Raw genomic sequence first — 19,596 nt, forward strand, 5'->3', positions numbered from 1 at the left:
CCGGGTTGGTTGCCGTGCTTTTCGCGACTTGCATCGGAGGCACCATCTGTCTCCTCCGTTATTGATCCAGGCAGGGAGAGTCTGTCTGGCAAATGGAGTTGACAAAGGAAGAACGAGAGGGTTCTCTGCTTGTTCCAAGTATTGATTCTTCTCCAACAGCTTTTAGGGCGCTCTGAAGGTGCACGCTGGATGCAGAGGCCGGTTTCTATGCCTTGACGCCTCCTTTGCCAAGATTCGAGGGCGGCCTCTTTCCCTCCCAGGCTCGTGTCCCACCACCACACCTGAGCTCCAGGTGCCCGGTTCCTGAAGGCCCCTCCCGCACACACATTGGGCACTGGGCACCGGGATTGTGGCACAGCCGGCTGAGTGTCAGCTGCATTAAGATCACTCTGACCAAAAAGGTCATGAGTTCGAAGCCAGTCTGGGTTGGAGTGGGTTTCCAACCAATTGTGTGTAGCCTGTTGTCGACCTTTGCAACCCGAAAAACAGTTGCATCTGTCAAGTAGAAAATTAGGTACCACCTTAAAGTGTGGGGAGGCTAAATTAACTGATTTATGAGTCCATAAAGAAGACTCCAGCAAAGCATTCCAGCGGGGAAGCATGCGGGGAATGCGGAAGTGCTTCATCAGTGTTGCAGATGGACGATTAAAGCGACAGCTCCCCTGGCGGCCAGAAAAAAGTTAAATAGCCTCTGTCTATGTCTGTATATGTTGTATGTCTAATTGGCATTGAATGCTTGCCATAGATGTGTACAGTGTAATCTGCCCTGAGTCCCCTGCTATGGGGTGAGGAGAAGGGCGGAAGAGAAAAGCTGTACATAAATAAATAAATAAATAAATAAATTCTGGAGCTTACTCTCTGGCTGCTTCTTTATTCTTGGTTGAATCCTATTGCCAAAGGACGCGAAACAATGGCCTCAAACTACAAGAGAGGAGATTCCACCTGAACATGAGGAAGAACTTCCTGACTGTGAGAGCCGTTCAGCAGTGGAACTCTCTGCCTTCCCCGGAGGGAGTGTGGTGGAGGCTCCTTCTTTGGAAGCTTTGAAACAGAGGCTGGATGGCCATCTGTCAGGGGTGATTTGAATGCAATATTCCTGCTTCTGAACATGAGGAAGGACTTCCTGACCGTGAGAGCCGTTCAGCAGTGGAACTCTCTGCTCCGGAGGGAGTGTGGTGGAGGCTCCTTCTTTGGAAGCTTTGAAACAGAGGCTGGATGGCCATCTGTCAGGGGTGATTTGAATGCAATATTCCTGCTTCTGAACATGAGGAAGGACTTCCTGACCGTGAGAGCCGTTCAGCAGTGGAACTCTCTGCCCCGGAGGGAGTGTGGTGGAGGCTCCTTCTTTGGAAGCTTTTAAGCAGAGGCTGGGTGGCCATCTGTCGGGGGTGATTTGAATGCAATATTCCTGCTTCTTGGCAGAATGGGGTTGGACTGGACGATGGCCCACCAGGTCTCTCCCAACTCTAGGATTCTATTATTATTATTATTATTATTCAGCAGAGTCTGAATGGCCATCTGTCAGGGGTGATTTGAATTCTATGATTCCTTCTCGTACGTCATGCCCTGTGAGTTTTGCACTCTCCTGACAACATTCCTCTGCTCAATTAAGATACATTTGGGACCAAGGAATGGACAGCTGGACAAAGGCAGGCCCCTCTCTCAAAGAACCAAGGCAGGTCATGGCCTCAGAAGAGCGTGCAACCAGAAGGAGTGGGCAAGAGAACCCATGCAACGCCTTCCCAATCCCTCAATGCGGCAGATGCTTGTCCAGGTTCAGCAGCAGCAGAAGAAGAATGGCCGAGGTGTTGTCATTCCTCCATCTTCCATGCACCCCACTCTCCACCTTCAGACACTTATTTATAGGGGGGGAGAGTGTGGCTTCCTCGTGACTTGAGATGTTCCAGTTGCCGCAGGAGGGTGGGAGGGTGGGTGGGTGGTCCGTCGGCGGTGGCACCTGACAAGCCTTCCTTGCCGCCTTCTTGCCTTGAGGCGGGGGCAGAGGCGTGTGACGGAGATGGCTCCAGCGCCCTTCCCTCACCTCCACGCACCACATGCCCTTCCTTCAAATCTAGCCAAACATGAGGAACCCACAGCCGAGCGCTGCTGCCATTTCTCCCGTTCTCTTTCCAAGAGGGTCAGCCTCCTCTCCTCAGGACAAAAGGACGTATTTTGTCCAGCTGCGCACAGCAACGCGTTCCCCCCCCCCCCTCCTGCTCTGCACACGCTTGCCCAACCACAGGTCCAGAGGAGGGCGACTCAAATGATCAAGGGTCTGGAGAACAAGCCCTATGAGGAGCGGCTTAAGGAGCTGGGCATGTTTAGCCTGAAGAAGAGAAGGCTGAGAGGAGATATGAGAGCCATGTATAAATACATGAGAGGAAGCCACAGGGAGGAGGAGGGAGCAAGCTTCCTTTCTGCTTCCCTGGAGACTAGGACGCAATGGAGCAATGGCCTCAAACTGCAAGAGAGGAGATTCCATCTGAACATGAGGAAGAACTTCCTGACTGTGAGAGCCGTTCAGCAGTGGAACTCTCTGCCTTTCCCGGAGGGAGTGTGGTGGAGGCTCCTTCTTTGGAAGCTTTTAAGCAGAGGCTGGATGGCCACCTGTCAGGGGTGATTTGAATGCAATATTCCTGCTTCTTGGCAGAATGGGGTGGGACTGGAGGATGGCCCAGGAGGTCTCTTCCCACTCTAGGATTCTAGGATTCTATGTTCAACAGTGGAACTCTCTGCCCCTTGAGGAGTGTGGTGGAGGCTCCTTCTTTGGAGGCTTTTAAGCAGAGGCTGGCTGGCCATCTGTCAGGGGTGCTTTGAATGCAATATTCCTGCTTCTTGGCAGAATGGGGTTGGACTGGATGGCCCAGGAGGTCTCTTCCAACTCTTTGATTCTAGGATTCTAGGTGCAGGAGAATTGGCTCCTGGCCCAGAACACGGGGACAGCCCAGCGCTTTGCAGCATCATCATCATCCACGCAGTCCTTTCCTCAAACCCTGGAGAGGTTCCAGGTCCTCACACGAGAGAGGTGACGAGACGTGGCTCTCCACCCCCTCTTGGCTATCAACCCACAGCATGTCTGTCCACAGCGGCTCAGCCTTGTCGAGGGAGGCTAAGCGGCCAGAGCAGAAAGGCCGAGCATCTTCCAAGGCCGAGCAGCTGCCCGTGCCATTCTGCGTTGCCTCCGAGTGACCGACGGGAGGAGACAGGCCGCTGCGAGCGGGCAGAGTGACTCACCCGGACCATAATGGGAGTGGACACTGCTGGCCGTGAGCAAGGATGCGCAGGCATTGGAATTATTATCATCATTATTATTATTGATTTATTTCTATCCCACTTTTCTCCCAGATTGGGACTCAAAGCGGCGGAGTAGCCCCTTCCTGGCACTAAAGGTCACACCTGGGGTCCATCCCGGGCAAGCGTCCAGCGGGAAGGCACGCTCACTCACTCACTCACTCGCCAGCTGTTGTGATAGAGTCTGATAGCAGTGATAGTAACACTAGTTGTATTAGGAGAGGAAGGAAAACTACTCGCGAGCAAGACTATGATGACGAGCAAGAAAGGAACAGAATCCGGGAGATCCTTAGTGAGCCAACAGATGAGGATTCTTTTGAGGGATTTGATGCAAATGAAATGGATGATGGGACATCAGATTCTGGGTCTGATGGGATGGATTGGAGAAGGGTTCGAGAGATTCAAGACATTTGTGTTTACTCATCGGATCAGGGCCGGACCTTGCAGCTGTTCATAGAATCCTAGAATCCTAGAGTTGGAAGAGACCTCATGGGCCACCATCCAGCCCAACCCCATTCTGCCAAGAAGCAGGAATATTGCATTCAAATCACCCCTGACAGATGGCCACCCAGCCTCATAGAATCCTAGAGTTGGGAGAGACCTCCTGGGCCATCATCCAGTCCACCCCCATTCTGCCAAGAAGCAGGGATATTGCATTCAAAGCACCCCCGACAGATGGCCATCCAGCCTCTGTTTCAAAGCCTCCAAAGAAGGAGCCTCCACCACACTCCCTCTGGGGAAGGCAGAGAGTTCCACTGCTGAACAGCTCTCACAGTCATAGAATGATAGAATCGAAGAGTTGGAAGAGACCTGGTGGGCCATCCTCCAGTCCAACCCCATTCTGCCAAGAAGCAGGAAAATCACATTCAAAGCAACCCCGACAGATGGCCATCCAGCCTCTGTTTCAAAGCTTCCAAAGAAGGAGCCTCCACCACACTCCCTCTGGGGCAGAGAGTTCCACTGCTGAACGGCTCTCACAGTTGGGAAGTTCATCCCAGAGTTGGAAGAGACCTCCTGGGCCATAATCCAGTCCAACCCCATTCTGCCAAGAAGCAGGAATATTGCATTCAAATCACCCCTGACAGATGGCCATCCTCTGCTTAAAAGCTTCCAAGGAAGGAGCCTCCACCACACTCCGGGGCAGAGAGTTCCACTGCTGAACGGCTCTCACAGTCAGGAAGTTCTTCCTCATGTTCAGATGGAATCGCCTCTCTGTTCGTCTCCTGTTCGTCTCTCTTTGGACCAGAGACCGGACTGGACGACCTTCTCTGGCGTTGCTCTCTCTCCTCCACATCTACGGCTGAGCGCCTGGAGCTGGCGTTGTCTACACTCCTGCATTCCTGTGTACCAGTTCCTGCTGTGTTAGGGTTTCTTTTGCAACCCTTGAAAGGCTGCATTTAAGCATTTTTTGAGTTTCATAGAATCATTGAATCAAAGAGTTGGAAGAGACCTCCTGGGCCATCCAGTCCAACCCCATTCTGACAAGAAGCAGGAATATTGCATTCAAAGCACCCCTGACAGATGGCCATCCAGCCTCTGCTTAAAAGCTTCCAAAGAAGGAGCCTCCACCACACTCCCTCCGGGGAAGGCAGAGAGTTCCATTGCTGAACGGCTCTCACAGTCAGGAAGTTCTTCCTAATGTTCAGGTGGAATCTCCTCTCTTGTAGTTTGAAGCCATTGTTCCATTGCGTCCTAGTCTCCAGGGAAGCAGAAAGGAAGCTTGCTCCCTCCTCCTCCTCCCTGTGGCTTCCTCTCACATATTTATACATGGCTATCATATCTCCTCTCAGCCTTCTCTTCTTCAGGCTAAACATGCCCAGTTCCCTAAACCGCTCCTCATAGGGCTTGTTCTCCAAACCCTTGATCATTTGAGTCGCCCTCCTCTGGACACATTCCAGTTTAATTCAAGTTACATCTCTGGTTAATCCAGATTATCTTCTGTTGGGGTTTTGTGAGTTCCTTTGCCTGTTTGGGCTTTTTCACACTGCCAACTAAGTGTTTTTTGCCCTGTGATTTTGTTTTGGGCGAATTCTGCTTTTCTTCGAACAATAAACTATGCTCCTTTAATTGGCTGGAGTCTGACCTTGACACCACCGCTGCCCCAAATGGAAAGGGATGGTCACCCAGCTAAACGAGCGCCTCCCACAGAGGAAGTTGCTGCGGAATAACCCCCCGGATGAGGATTATCAGAAAGAAGGACCCCATTCTCCCATTGAGAAGTTTTGAGACCTCCAAGGGAGGAATTCCGACTGTCCAGCCACCCCCACGGCCGTGCCCAATGGAAAAGCGAGAAAGAGCCTTCTCTGGGGTCAGAGCAGAGACAGCAAAAGACACAAGGACGCACAACTCCTACTCCTTCTACCACTACAGGCATGGGGAAATTTCAGCCCTCCCTCCAAGTGTTTTGGACTCCAACTCCCACCATTCCTCCTCACAGCCTCAGGCTCCTTCCTTTCCCTTTTCCCTTTCCTTTTCCACTTAAGAGGCTGAGGGGGGACAGGAAGGGGCCGGAGGCTGTGGGAGTTGAAGTCCAAAACATCTGGAGGGGACCCAAGTCTGCCCAAGCCGGCTGCTGGAATAGCCAATGGGATTTTGGCCCGCATCAAGAGGAGCCTAGTGTCATGCTCCCCATGCTCCATTCTGCTTTGGTTAGACCACTTTACCTGGAATATTGTGTCCAATTCTGGGCACCACAATTCAAGAGAGATATTGACTCCAAGCTGGAATGTGTCCAGAGGAAGAGGACGACTCAAATGATCAAGGGTTTGGGGAACAAGCCCTATGAGGAGCGGCTGAATGAGCTGCTGGGCATGTTTAGCCTGAAGAAGAGAAGGCGGAGAGGAGACATGATGAGGGCCAGGTACAAATATGTGAGAGGAAGCCACAGGGAGGAGGAGGGAGGGAGCTTGTTTTCTGCTTCCCTGGAGAGAGACTAGGACGCAATGGAGCCATGGCTTCAAACTACAAGAGAGGAGATTCCATCTGAACAGGATGAAGAACTTCCTGACTGTGAGAGCCGTTCAGCAGTGGAACTCTCTGCCCCGGAGGGAGTGTGGTGGAGGCTCCTTCTTTGGAGGCTTTTAAACAGAGGCTGGATGGCCATCTGTCAGGGGTGCTTTGAATGCAATATTCCTGCTTCTTGGCAGAATGGGGTTGGACTGGATGGCCCATGAGGTCTCTTCCAAGTCTAGGATTCTATGGAATGAAGCTTCTATGAAAAGGCCTGGCTTGCCACACCAAAGGAGGCCAAAATGGGCACGTTGTGCGGTTTCCGGGTTGTATGACCAATATGTTCTAGCAGCATTTTCTCCTGACGTTTTGCCTGAAGAACATCAGGTGCAAAGGCTGCTAGAATATATTGGCCTTAAAGCCCTGAAACCACAATACACGCCAGCTTTTAAGCAGAGGCTGGATGGCCATCTGTCAGGGGTGATTTAAATGCGATATTCCTGCTTCTTGGCAGAAGGGGGTTGGACTGCATGATGACCCAGGAGGTCTCTTCCAACTCTTTGATTCTATGAGGCTGGATGGCCACCTGTCAGGGGTGCTTTGAATGCAATATTCCTGCTTCTTGGCAGAATGGGGTTGGACTGGATGATGGCCAGGGAGGTCTCTTCCAACTCTTTGATTCTATGAGGCTGGATGGCCATCTGTCAGGGGTGCTTTGAATGCAATATTCCTGCTGCTTGGCAGAAGGGGGTTGGACTACATGATGACCCAAGAGGTCTCTTCCAACCTCACGGATTCTAGGATTCTATGATTCCGGCCGTGACAGCCTTTGACCGTGTGATGCCAGATCTTTACGGTGCGGGTGATATGACGGCCTGCTCCCCGCTCACCCCGTTTTGCTGTCCTTACGCAGCGCCATTTCCAATCCAACACGAGATGGGGTTTCCCTTTGCGTTCTGGCAGCTGGCCTCTCCTCACTTGGGAAAAGACAACTAATCTTCCCAGCCAGTTGTTATGTAAGACCCGTAATGCTATATGTACCCAGCCGGGTGTGTTTACCACCGAGAGGCTGCACAAACCAGCTCTGAAGGAAGGTCTTTTGCCGCGTCCACTCTGGGAAACCCCCCGGAGAGCGCGCAGGGCTCAGAGAGGAAGCCGCTTCGGCCGTTCATCACCAGCTCAGTGCTGGGACTGGCCTGGGTACGGACACTGGTGTTACTGGCCTGAGGGAAGGGCTCGGCCAGCCACACTTCCCCCCTCTCTCTCCCTTGCAGAGTCTGTGGGAAATGGCCGGGGGAGGCGAGGGCAGGAAGCAGGGGCAGCGGGGCAGGGCTGCCCAGGGAAGAAGCCCCCAAAGAACGCCCTGGGAAGCCAAGTCTTGGGACTGTTGACCAAGAACCCTCAAGGACCCTCCCTTTCCACAAGGACCTTCAGTCTAACAGCTGCAAAACCCAATTGCCTTACATGATTATTACTAGTGGACATTAACCTGAGAAACCCCCCGGAGAGCGCGCAGGGCTCAGAGAGGAAGCCGCTGTTTCAAGGGATGTTTGAAGGGAGAGCAGATGCTTTTGGGCTCTGAAAGGAACCCTCTTGAAACTCTGCTGTTTTTTGGGCATCGGCATAGCTTTGTTTCTAGCAGTTCAAAGAGATATCTAGGTATACATCAGTCTAACAACTGAGAAACCTAAGTGCCTTGCACCAATCCCAGTGGATATCATTTACCACTAGGTTGCCCCAAGTGAGGCTTTAACTCTTCTCAGGGAGATCATTGTTTACAAAAAGTTATGATCTCCAACAAGGTCTGGCCTTTCCCTTTGGTTGTGATTATTCCCAATAGTGTGAATGCCAATTAATCTCCAAAAGAGTTGTGCTTCCAAAAGGCTGTGGAGATGCCTTGCACAAATACTAGTGGATATTTACCACTAAGGAGAAGGTTGCCTCAAGTGAGGGAGATCATGGTTTACAAAAAGTTACAATCTCCAACAAGGTCTGGCCTTTCCAAAGGGTTGTGATTATTCCCAATGGCGTGAATGCCAGTTCATCTTCCAAAAGGCTGTGGAGATTCCTGGTTTTCCCAATACAATCCACGCCTGCTGCTCCCCCAAAAGTGCCCTCCCCGCCTATGATCAGCCCCCGTTAGGAAAGGGAAGCCTCCTTCAGCTTGGTTGGCCATGATACGGAAGGGTCAGCCCCATTTCTATGTTCGTTGAGCCCCCTTGGAGGGAGGGAGGGAGCCCTCCCCCTCCTCCTCCCCCCCTTGCGCTGGCCATTTCTGGCCCTGGGGGCCTGGGAGCGCATTAGCTCACTGGACGAACGCATCCAACCGCATCCGCGTCTCTTCAGCTCAGTTTCATGGGGGATGAAAGCGCAACCGGATCCCCGCTGTCCTCCTCTTCTGACTGAGCATCTCACTTTGCAAAACCAAGCCTGGAGTCACGGAAGGCAGGCGGGGGGGGGGGGGGGGGGGGTGGAGGGAGGGGGGGAGAGATGCTGCCGTGCATCCCGCTGGCCTCATTCGATCGAGAAGGTCCCCAAATCCCCAAAGCCCTATGAGGAGCGGCTTAAGGAGCTGGGCTTGTTTAGCCAGAAGAAGAGAAGGCTGAGAGGAGATATGATGAGGGCCATGTATAAATATGTGAGAGGAAGCCACAGGGAGGAGGAGGGAGCAAGCTTCCTTTCTGCTTCCCTGGAGACTAGGGTCTGGAGAACAAGCCCTATGAGGAGCGGCTTAAGGAGTTGGGCATGTTTAGCCTGAAGAAGAGAAGGCTGAGAGGAGATATGATGAGGGCCATGTATAAATATGTGAGAGGAAGCCACAGGGAGGAGGAGGGAGCAAGCTTCCTTTCTGCTTCCCTGGAGACTAGGGTCTGGAGAACAAGCCCTATGAGGAGCGGCTTAAGGAGTTGGGCATGTTTAGCCTGAAGAAGAGAAGGCTGAGAGGAGATATGATGAGGGCCATGTATAAATATGTGAGAGGAAGCCACAGGGAGGAGGAGGGAGCAAGCTTCCTTTCTGCTTCCCTGGAGACTAGGGTCTGGAGAACAAGCCCTATGAGGAGCGGCTTAAGGAGTTGGGCATGTTTAGCCTGAAGAAGAGAAGGCTGAGAGGAGATATGATGAGGGCCATGTATAAATATGTGAGAGGAAGCCACAGGGAGGAGGAGGGAGCAAGCTTCCTTTCTGCTTCCCTGGAGACTAGGGTCTGGAGAACAAGCCCTATGAGGAGCGGCTTAAGGAGTTGGGCATGTTTAGCCTGAAGAAGAGAAGGCTGAGAGGAGATATGATGAGGGCCATGTATAAATATGTGAGAGGAAGCCACAGGGAGGAGGAGGAGGGAGCACGCTTGTTTTCTGCTTCCCTGGAGAGAGACTAGGACGCAAGGGAACAATGGCTTCAAACTACAAGAAAGGGGATTCCACCTGAACATGAGGAAGAACTTCCTGAGTGTGAGAGCCGTTCAGCAGTGGAACTCTCTGCCCCGGAGTGCGGTGGAGGCTCCTTCTTTGGAGGCTTTGAAACAGGGGCTGGATGGCCATCTGTGGGGGGTGATTTGAATGCAATATTACTGCTTCTTGGCAGAATGGGGTTGGACTGGGTGATGGCCCAGGAGGTCTCTTCCAACTCTTTGATTCTATGATTCTATGTTCAGCAGTGGAACTCTCTGCCATGGAGGGAGTGTGGTGGAGGCTCCTTCCTTGGAAGCTTTTAAACAGAGGCTGGGTGGCCATCTGTCAGGGGTGATTTGAATGCAATATTCCTGCTTCTTGGCAGAATGGGGTTGGATTGGATGGCCCATGAGGTCCCTTCCAACTCTTTGATTCTATGAAATCCTAATACCTAGAGCCTGAGTTTCTGAAACGCCATTCGGAAGATGGAGATGATGAAGCCCCCAGGTGATTCATGGGCGTGCCTGGCAAGAAAGTAATTAGCAATGCCTCCCGTTAACCTCCTTGCAGGAAGCCTCTAATCAGCCCAGTGGAGAAGCAAGGCGGGAGGGACTGGAGGAAACTGCATCCCGGAGGAGAGGAGAGGAGAGGAAGCTCCAAATGGTTTGGGCCCAGGCTATTTGCAGAAGCGCCTCTCCGTATACAAACCGGCTCAAGTGTTGTGATCTGCAGGAGGCCCTGCTCTCGGTTCAACCCCTGCCTCAATCACGGCGGGTGGGAACGAGAGAGGGGCCTTCTCCGTGGCCGCTCCCTGCCTCTGGAACGCCCTCCCCAAGGAACTAAAAGCCACCTCCTCTCTCCTCGTCTTGCTAAAAAGTTGCTAGAAAGCCATCTGGGTACTCTAGCGCATGGAGAGGAGGAAGAACAACACATCTCGACCCACATCCTCGCCTAGATACGTTAGATCTTGTTCAGATTCTGGAATTGACTTCAGCCTGAATCCTAGAATCCTAGAAGAGTTGGAAGAGCCATCATCCAGCCCAACCCCATTCTGCCAAGAAGCAGGAAAATTGCATTCAAATCACCCCTGACAGATGGCCATCCAGCCTCTGTTTCAAAGCCTCCAAAGAAGGAGCCTCCACCACACTCCCTCCGGGGCAGAGAGTTCCACTGCTGAACAGCTCTCTCTCACAATCAGGAAGTTCTTCCTCATGTTCAGGTGGAATATCCCCTCTTATGGTTTGGAGCCATTGCTCCCTTGCACCCTAGTCTCCAGGGAAGCACAAAACAAGCTTGCTCCCTCCTCCTCCTCCCTGTGGCTTCCTCTCACATATTTGTACTTGGCTATCATATCTCCTCTCATCCTTCTCTTCTTCAGGCTAAACATGCCCAGCTCCTTAAGCCGCTCCTCATAGGGCTTGTTCTCCAGACCCTTGATCCTTTGAGTTGCCCTCCTCTGGACACATTCCAGCTTAGAGTCAATATCTCTCTTGGATTGTGGTGCCCAGACTTGGACAGAATATTCCGGGTAAAGTGAGCATGGGGAGCATGACTTCCCAGGATCTAGACACTAGGCTCCGATCGATGCAGGCCAACATCCCATTGGCTTTTTTTGCCGCCACATCACATTCCTGGCTCATGTTCATCTTCCTCCCCACGAGGACTCCAAGATCTTTTCCACACGTCCTGCTTTCGAGCCTGCCTGAGAGTTGCTGCAAATCCCCCCATCTCTCTATAAGTTTTCAGTTATTAGTTTCTATAAGTTTTTTACCCCGTGATAAATTTCCCCAAAGAGCAGCAGAGCAGGAACTACAAAACAGCAGCAGTCTATACATACAAAAGAGCGATAGCCCAAAAATGGCAAAGTACGTGAAGTCAAGGGAGTCAAAGTATCACAGGCCTAAATCCACGAGCAGGAAAACAGGAACTTCTTCCAAGGCAGACCCTTCCAGGAACACAGGCAAACACAGGAAACTTGAGAGCTGAGACAGGAACCTGAGCCTTTTGGCAACGTTGTCTCCTCTGAGAGGCACCAAGGAAACACCACTGAACTGAAGCCAAGAGCAATGAGGAAGCCACGAGATCACGCCTCACACGCCTGGATTTCAAGGACTTCTCACGGACTCTCCCCAAACGCCTAATTAATCTGTCTTTCACTCTCTCTGTCCAGAGACCTAATCTGGTATCACGGGAAAACTCTCCATAGGCTGAAGGCCGTTTTCCAAGAGAAATTGATCTTTCCGCTGTTGCTAAGGAACGAACATCAGTATCCAAAGCATCCTCTGTATCACCTTCACCTGCCTGAAACTCTCTCTGATCACAGGCCTGCAATTCTCCCCGATCACACGCAGACTCCTCAGTTTGAAGCCCATCCTCCTCCTCGTCCTCTGAGAAATCCCCAGCCCCGTCCTGAGCCCCCACACGCTGCCCCAAACGCATCACAAGAAACCCAGCCAAAGGCCTGCGAATCCCCGGGCTGCGGAATGACCTGGAAAGGCCTCCCCCCCTCTTTGCCCACGGAGGGAGGCCGCACTCTGGACAGCAAGGACGGGGGTACGTCTGGCCGATCTTGCGGGACCACAAAGACCCTCCACCGGAAACACTTCAGCAAAGGACAGCCCTTCCTCGGTGGCTCACACGCCTTTTCCATCACGGCATTCGCATTCAGAGATCACATTTTCCAGCCCTGCAAACCCATTGCCGTCAGATCCACAGGTACCGCCTCCATGGACTCCACCACCCGTGGCTTGAAAACAGCAAAAGAAAATTCCCTTCAAGCCAGGCTTGCTTTTGCCATTTTATATAAGGGACGCCATTTCTCTCTGCTACTTGATACAATGGGGCTGGAGCACCCACATTTGCTGGTGTCTGTGGGGCCCTTGAACCCAGGCCCAGTAATGAAGACTCCGTCGGAACCAATGTCTGAAGGCGACTCCTGGGGAGAAGGAGCCGTTTCCCAGGGACGCGGCCTTCCCACGCTCCCGGGGGCTTTGCTCCCTTGAACCACCCCTTTCCCTCCCCAGAAAGAAAGGGAATAACCACCAAGCGGAGCAAGGAAGAAGAAGGTCAGAAAAGGGGGAATTCCCACTTACAGCACTGGGAGGCAGCGGAGGGCAGCGGCGGGATCCCCACGACATCATCCCTGAAGGAAACCTGAGGAGAAGGAGGACAGGACATCTGTTGAGGGTGCTTTGACTGTGCTTTTCCTGCATGGCAAGGCGTTGGACTAGGTGGCCCTGGAGAACAGAACTCCGTGGAGCCATGGGTTCAAAGGACCGGAAAGGAAGGGGAGTCCACCTGACCATTAGGAAGAACTTCCTGACCGGAAGAAGAACTGTTCAGCTGTGGAACTCTCTGCCCCAGAGTGTGGAGGAGGCTCCTTCTTTTGGGGTTTTTAAGCAGAGGCTAAATGGCCAACTGTTGGGGGTACTTGGATGGTGTTTTTCCTGCATGGCAAGGGGTTGGACTGGGTGGCCCTCGAGACTAGAACTCAGTGGAGCCGTGGGTTCAAAGGACCGGAAAGGAAGGGGAGTCCACCTGAACATTAGGAAGAATTTCCTGACCGGAAGAAGAACTGTTCAGCTGTGGAACTCTCTGCCCCAGAGTGTGGAGGAGGCTCCTTCTTTGGGGGCTTTTAAGCAGAGGCTGAATGGCCATCTGTTGGGGGTACTTGGGTGGTGTTTTTCCTGCATGGAAAGGGGTTGGACTGGATGGCCCGTGTGGTCTCTTCCAACTGTATTATTATTTGCAACACAACCAGATGAGTCCACAGCAGACACTCCTCTGGCTGTTGAATTGGATCACACCTCAGACCCTTCCCAAGTGTCTAGGACTGTGTGATGAATTATTATTATTATTATTATTATTATTATTGTTATTGTTATTGTTATTATTATTTGAAACACAACAAGGTGAGTCCACAGCAGACACTCCGCTGGCTGTTGAATTGTATTGTTTTGATGCGCCACGGTGTTATTGTTAATGTTTTTTGGCTTTATTTATGGGGTTTTTTATTATTGTATTGTTGTTGTTGTGTTTTATTGTTGTTGTATTTGGGCTCGGCCTCTTGTAAGCCACACCGAGTCCTTCGGGAGATGGTAGTGGGGTACAAATAAAGGATTATTATTATTATTATTATTATTATTATTATTATTATTATTATTATATTGGATCACACGCCGGGCACTTCCCAAGTGCCTAGGACTGTGTGATGTGTCGGCAAATAACGCCTGCAGATCCCAGTCAGGTGGCCTATTGCAACTGGCAGGTGGTGGTTTTGTCAGCGCCGATTGTGTTTAAGTGCAGGCACTGCACCCAGTGTAGTATTATTATTACTTTACCGACACCAAACACAGTATGTCGCAGCAAATGAGATTATTATTATTATTATTATTATTATTATTATTATTATTACTATGGCTAGACGGCCATCTGTCGGGGGTGCGTTGATGGTGCTTTTTGTGCATGCAAGGGTGTTGCACTAGATGCCCCACATGGTCTCTTCCAACTCTATTATAATGTGTGTTAAATGTTTTTAATTTTGTTTTATTATCATTGTGGCATCGAAGTGTGCCAGTGTAAGCCGCCTTGAGTCACCTCTGGGCTGAGAAAGGCGGCATAGAAATGCAGTAAATAAATAAATATTATTCTAGGTAAGGAAAACAGAGAGGACTCTGAGCCAAAAAGGGAAAGGGGGGGGAGGGCTTTTAGCATGCTGGCCTTTTAGCCTTTTGCACGCCTCTCTTGTAACATTTTGCATTCTGCCTTGGCCGACCTGTAAGTGCAATGAGTAAACTTGGGAAGTCTGACTTGGCCACGGTAGTCCACGCTCTGGTTACATCCCGTTTAGACTACTGCAACGCTCTCTACGTGGGGTTGCCCTTGAAGACAGCTCGGAAGCTTCAACTAGTCCAACGCTCGGCAGCCATGATTTTAACAGGAGCGGAGCGCAGGGAGCACACAACCCCCCTGTTGCGCCAACTCCACTGGCTACCGATCTGCTACCGGGCTGAATTCAAAGTGCTGGCGTTGGCCTTTAAAGCCCTAAACGGTTCCGGCCCAAGCTACCTATCTGACCGCATCTCTGCCTATGAACCCACCAGGACTTTGAGATCTTCCGGGGAGACCCTGCTCTCGATCCCGCCTGCTTCTCAAGCTCGGCTGGCGGGGACGAGAGATAGGGCCTTCTCGGTGGTGGCTCCTCGGCTGTGGAACGCCCTTCCTACGGAGATTAGACTAGCACCATCTCTAATGGTATTCCGCAAAAAGGTGAAGACCTGGATGTTTGTGCAGGCGTTTGAGTAATTTAGTGCAATCTGGTAATGGGACATAGGAATGGAGCAATGGACGACGAACCTGGACTACGCTTGGATGAGGAGAAGATTGGGTACGGTTGTTTCTCGTAATAATTGTGCATTGTAATGGCTTATTGGTAATTTATGGATAATGTGTTAAGTCAATTGTTCTATGTTGTATGGAACCCCTGCTGTTTCTACTGTTTTTACTGTTTGTGAACCGCCGTGAGTCGCCTTCGGGCTTGAGATACAGCCGTATAGAAGCAAAGTCAATACATAAATAAATAAACCCAGAGAGTAATTCCACACTTGGACCTGGCAGGATTTCCCCCCAAAGCTGCAACATTTCCTACTGGAGAAGGAAACTGGCACCGGGGGGGGGGGGGGGGAGGGCTTGTGCCCTGGGGCCTCCCCCCTCCTCCCCCCCCCCATCCTGTGGCTTGCTCCCACGGGTGGAGCCCAGGACACGCGCCCCCGGCCACTCACCTCCTCGTCTTCGTCCAGGGAGTTGATCTGCTTGAGCTTCTGGGTCCAGTAGCGGGCTTCTTCCTCCGGAATGTCTGCAGAAGGGAAACAGAGTCACGGGACGGACACGGGCACGGGCTCACATCACGCATCAAAACATAGTTGTTGAGCAACGCTCTCAAGCAAAGGACCACAACACACATTTCCTAAATGCAGGGAATTACTCCTTGGCTCTTCCTGCTCCATTCCTGGTCTCTTCTTCCCACCTACTTTTGGCACATTTCTATTCTTCCCATTCGGCCTGGAGTTCACCAAGGGATCTGACCATTTTTCCCCCATGTCAATTTGGTTTTCAGACAGACCTAGTCATGCTGCCCAGAGGAGTCACGTGGACAGGTAACAAAAACGCAAATAAAACAACACAAACCAAGAACACGCACGTGTGCACACACAACACACACCGCCCCGCTCTCCAAACAAAGAATGTAGGTATTGTCGAAGGCTTTCATGGCCAGAATCACTGGGTTGTTGTAGGTTTTTTCAGGCTATATGGCCATGTTCTAGAGGCATTCTCTCCTGACGTTTCGCCTGCATCTATGGCAAGCATCCTCAGAGGGAGTGAGGTCTGATGGAACTAGGAAAAAGGGTTTATATATCTGTGGAAGGACCAGGATGGGACAAAGGACTCTTGTCTGCTGGAGCTAGGTGTGAATGTGTTGTTGTAGGATTTTTCGGGCTGTGTGGCCATGGTCTAGAGGCATTCTCTCCTGACGTTTCGCCTGCATCTATGGCAAGCATCCTCAGAGGTAGTGAGGTCTGTTGGAACTAGGAAAAAGGGGTTTATATATCTGTGGAATGACCAGGGTGGGACAAAGGACTCTTGTCTGCTGGAGCTAGGTGTGAATGTGTTGTTGTAGGCTTTTTTGGGCTATATGGCCATGTTCTAGAGGCATGCTCTCCTGACGTTTCTTCTGCATCTATGGCAAGCATCCTCAGAGGTATGTTGGAATTAGGAAAAGGGGTTTATATATCTGTGGAAGGACCAGGATGGGACAAAGGACTCTTGTCTGCTGGAGCTAGGTGTGAATGTGTTGTTGTAGGATTTTTCGGGCTGTGTGGCCATGGTCTAGAGGCATGCTCTCCTGACGTTTCGCCTGCATCTATGGCAAGCATCCTCAGAGGTAGTGAGGTCTGATGGAACTAGGAAAAAGGGTTTATATATCTGTGGAATAATGTCCAGGGTGGGACAAAGGACTCTTGTCTGCTGGAGCTAGGTGTGAATGTGTTGTTGTAGGATTTTTCGGGCTGTGTGGCCATGGTCTAGAGGCATTCTCTCCTGACGTTTCGCCTGCATCTATGGCAAGCATCCTCAGAGGTAGTGAGGTCTGTTGGAACTAGGAAAAAGGGGTTTATATATCTGTGGAATGACCAGGGTGGGACAAAGGACTCTTGTCTGCTGGAGCTAGGTGTGAATGTGTTGTTGTAGGCTTTTTTGGGCTATATGGCCATGTTCTAGAGGCATGCTCTCCTGACGTTTCTTCTGCATCTATGGCAAGCATCCTCAGAGGTATGTTGGAATTAGGAAAAGGGGTTTATATATCTGTGGAAGGACCAGGATGGGACAAAGGACTCTTGTCTGCTGGAGCTAGGTGTGAATGTGTTGTTGTAGGATTTTTCGGGCTGTGTGGCCATGGTCTAGAGGCATGCTCTCCTGACGTTTCGCCTGCATCTATGGCAAGCATCCTCAGAGGTAGTGAGGTCTGATGGAACTAGGAAAAAGGGTTTATATATCTGTGGAATAATGTCCAGGATGGGACAAAGGACTCTTGTCTGCTGGAGCTAGGTGGGAATGTGTTGTTGTAGGATTTTTTGGGCTGTGTGGCCATGGTCTAGAGGCATTCTCTCCTGACGTTTCGCCTGCATCTATGGCAAGCATCCTCAGAGGTAGTGAGGTCTGTTGGAACTAGGAAAAAGGGGTTTATATATCTGTGGAATGTCCAGGGTGGGACAAAGGACTCTTGTCTGCTGGAGCTAGGTGTGAATGTGTTGTTGTAGGATTTTTCGGGCTGTGTGGCCATGGTCTAGAGGCATTCTCTCCTGACGTTTCGCCTGCATCTAGGGCAAGCATCCTCAGAGGTTGTGAGGTCTGTTGGAACTAGGAAAATTGGGTTTATATATCTGTGGAATTACCAGAGTGGGACAAAGGACTCTTGTCTGCTGGAGCTGGGTGTGAATCATAGAATCATAGAATCATAGAATCATAGAATCATAGAATCAAAGAGTTGGAAGAGACCTCATGGGCCATCCAGTCCAACCCCCTGCCAAGAAGCAGGAATATTGCATTCAAATCACCCCTGACAGATGGCCATCCAGCCTCTGTTTAAAAGCTTCCAAAGAAGGGGCCTCCACCACACTCCAGGGCAGAGAGTTCCACTGCTGAACGGCTGTCACAGTCAGGAAGTTCTTCCTAATGTTCAGATGGAATCTCCTTTCTTGTAGTTTGAAGCCATTGTTCCGTGTCCTAGTCTCCAAGGAAGCAGAAAACAAGCTAGCTCCCTCCTCCCTGTGGCTTCCTCTCACATATTTATACATGGCTATCATATCTCCTCTCAGCCTTCTCTTCTTCAGGCTAAACATGCCCAGTTCCCTAAGCCGCTCCTCATAGGGCTTGTTCTCCAGACCCTTGATCATTTTAGTCGCCCTCCTCTGGACACTTTCCAGCTTGTCAATATCTCTCTTGAATTGTGGTGCCCAGAATTGGACACAATATTCCAGATGTGGTCTAACCAAAGCAGAATAGAGGGGTAGCATTACTTCCTTAGATCTAGACACTATGCTCCTATTGATGCAGGCCAAAATCCCATTGGCTTTTTTTGCCGCCACATCACATTGTTGGCTCATGTTTAACTTGTTGTCCACGAGGACTCCAAGATCTTTTTCACACGTACTGCTCTCGAGCCAGGCGTCCCCCATTCTGTATCTTTGCATCTCATTTTTTCTGCCAAAGTGGAGTATCTTGCATTTGTCACTGTTGAACTTCATTTTGTTAGTTTTGGCCCATCTCTCTAATCTGTCAAGATCGTTTTGAATTCTGCTCCTGTCCTCTGGACTATTGGCTATCCCTCCCAATTTGGTGTCGTCTGCAAACTTGATGATCATGCCTTCTAGTCCTTCATCTAAGTCATTAATAAAGATGTTGAACAGGACCGGGCCCAGGACGGAACCCTGCGGCACTCCACTTGTCACTTCTTTCCAAGATGAAGAGGAAGCATTAGTGAGCACTCTCTGTGTTCGTCCACTTAACCAATTCCAGATCCACCTCACCGTAGTTTTGCCTAGCCCACCTTGGACTAGTTTCCTTGCCAGAAGGTCATGGGGGACCTTGTCGAAGGCCTTACTGAAATCCAGGTACGCTACATCCACGGCATTCCCCGCATCTACCCAGCTTGTAGCTCTATCGAAGAAAGAGATCCGATTAGTCTGGCATGACTTGTTTTTGATAAATCCATGTTGACTATTAGCGATGACTGCATTTGTTTCTAAGTGTTTGCAGACCACTTCCTTAACAATCTTTTCCAGAATCTTGCCCGGTATCGACGTGAGGCTGACCGGACGGTAGTTGTTTGGGTCATCCTTTTTTCCCTTCTTGAAGATTGGGACCACATTGGCCCTCCTCCAATCTGCTGGAACTTCTCCCGTTCTCCAAGAACTCTCCAAGATGGTTGCCAATGGTTCCGAAATGACTTCCGCTAGTTCCTTCAATACTCTGGGGTGTAGTTGATCTGGCCCTGAAAGGGGACTTGGACTCATTAAGAGCGGCCAGGTATTCCTGGACGACTTCTTTCCCAATTTGGGGTTGGATGTCCTCCAATCCCTCATCCACTCCATCTTGCTGAGGTTGAAGACTCTCTTTTTGTGAGAAGACCGAGGCAAAGAAGGCATTAAGTAGTTCTGCCTTTTCCCTGTCCCCTGTCAGCATTGCCCCATCTTCTCCTCGAAGAGGTCCTATCGCCTCCTTGTTTTTCCTTTTTCTACTGACATAAGAATAGAAGCCCTTTTTATTGTTTTTAATGTCCCTGGCAAGTCTGAGCTCGTTTTTTGCTTTAGCTTTGCGGACCTTTTCCCTACAGGTGTTGGCCATTTGTTTGAAAATGTTTCAGCTGATCACCTTGATTAGTATATAATGGCCTGGCAGTGCTGAGGATGCAG

At 50.8% G+C, this 19,596-nt stretch overlaps 1 protein-coding gene across 1 annotated transcript in view; it reads right to left on the reverse strand.

The window, feature by feature from the left end:
- LOC132768096 (uncharacterized) overlaps positions 1-19,596 on the reverse strand; it is a 253,159-nt gene that overhangs the window by 187,895 nt on the left and 45,668 nt on the right. The window contains exons 6-7 of the mRNA XM_067464869.1: positions 15,409-15,482; positions 12,721-12,781 (exon numbers count right to left, since the gene is read on the reverse strand). Coding sequence (XP_067320970.1) covers positions 12,721-12,781; positions 15,409-15,482 — 135 coding nt within the window. The remainder of the gene's footprint in view (positions 1-12,720; positions 12,782-15,408; positions 15,483-19,596) is intronic.

This window comes from Anolis sagrei, chromosome 2, assembly GCF_037176765.1.
Source record: "Anolis sagrei isolate rAnoSag1 chromosome 2, rAnoSag1.mat, whole genome shotgun sequence".
Taxonomy (NCBI): Eukaryota; Metazoa; Chordata; class Lepidosauria; order Squamata; family Dactyloidae; genus Anolis; species Anolis sagrei.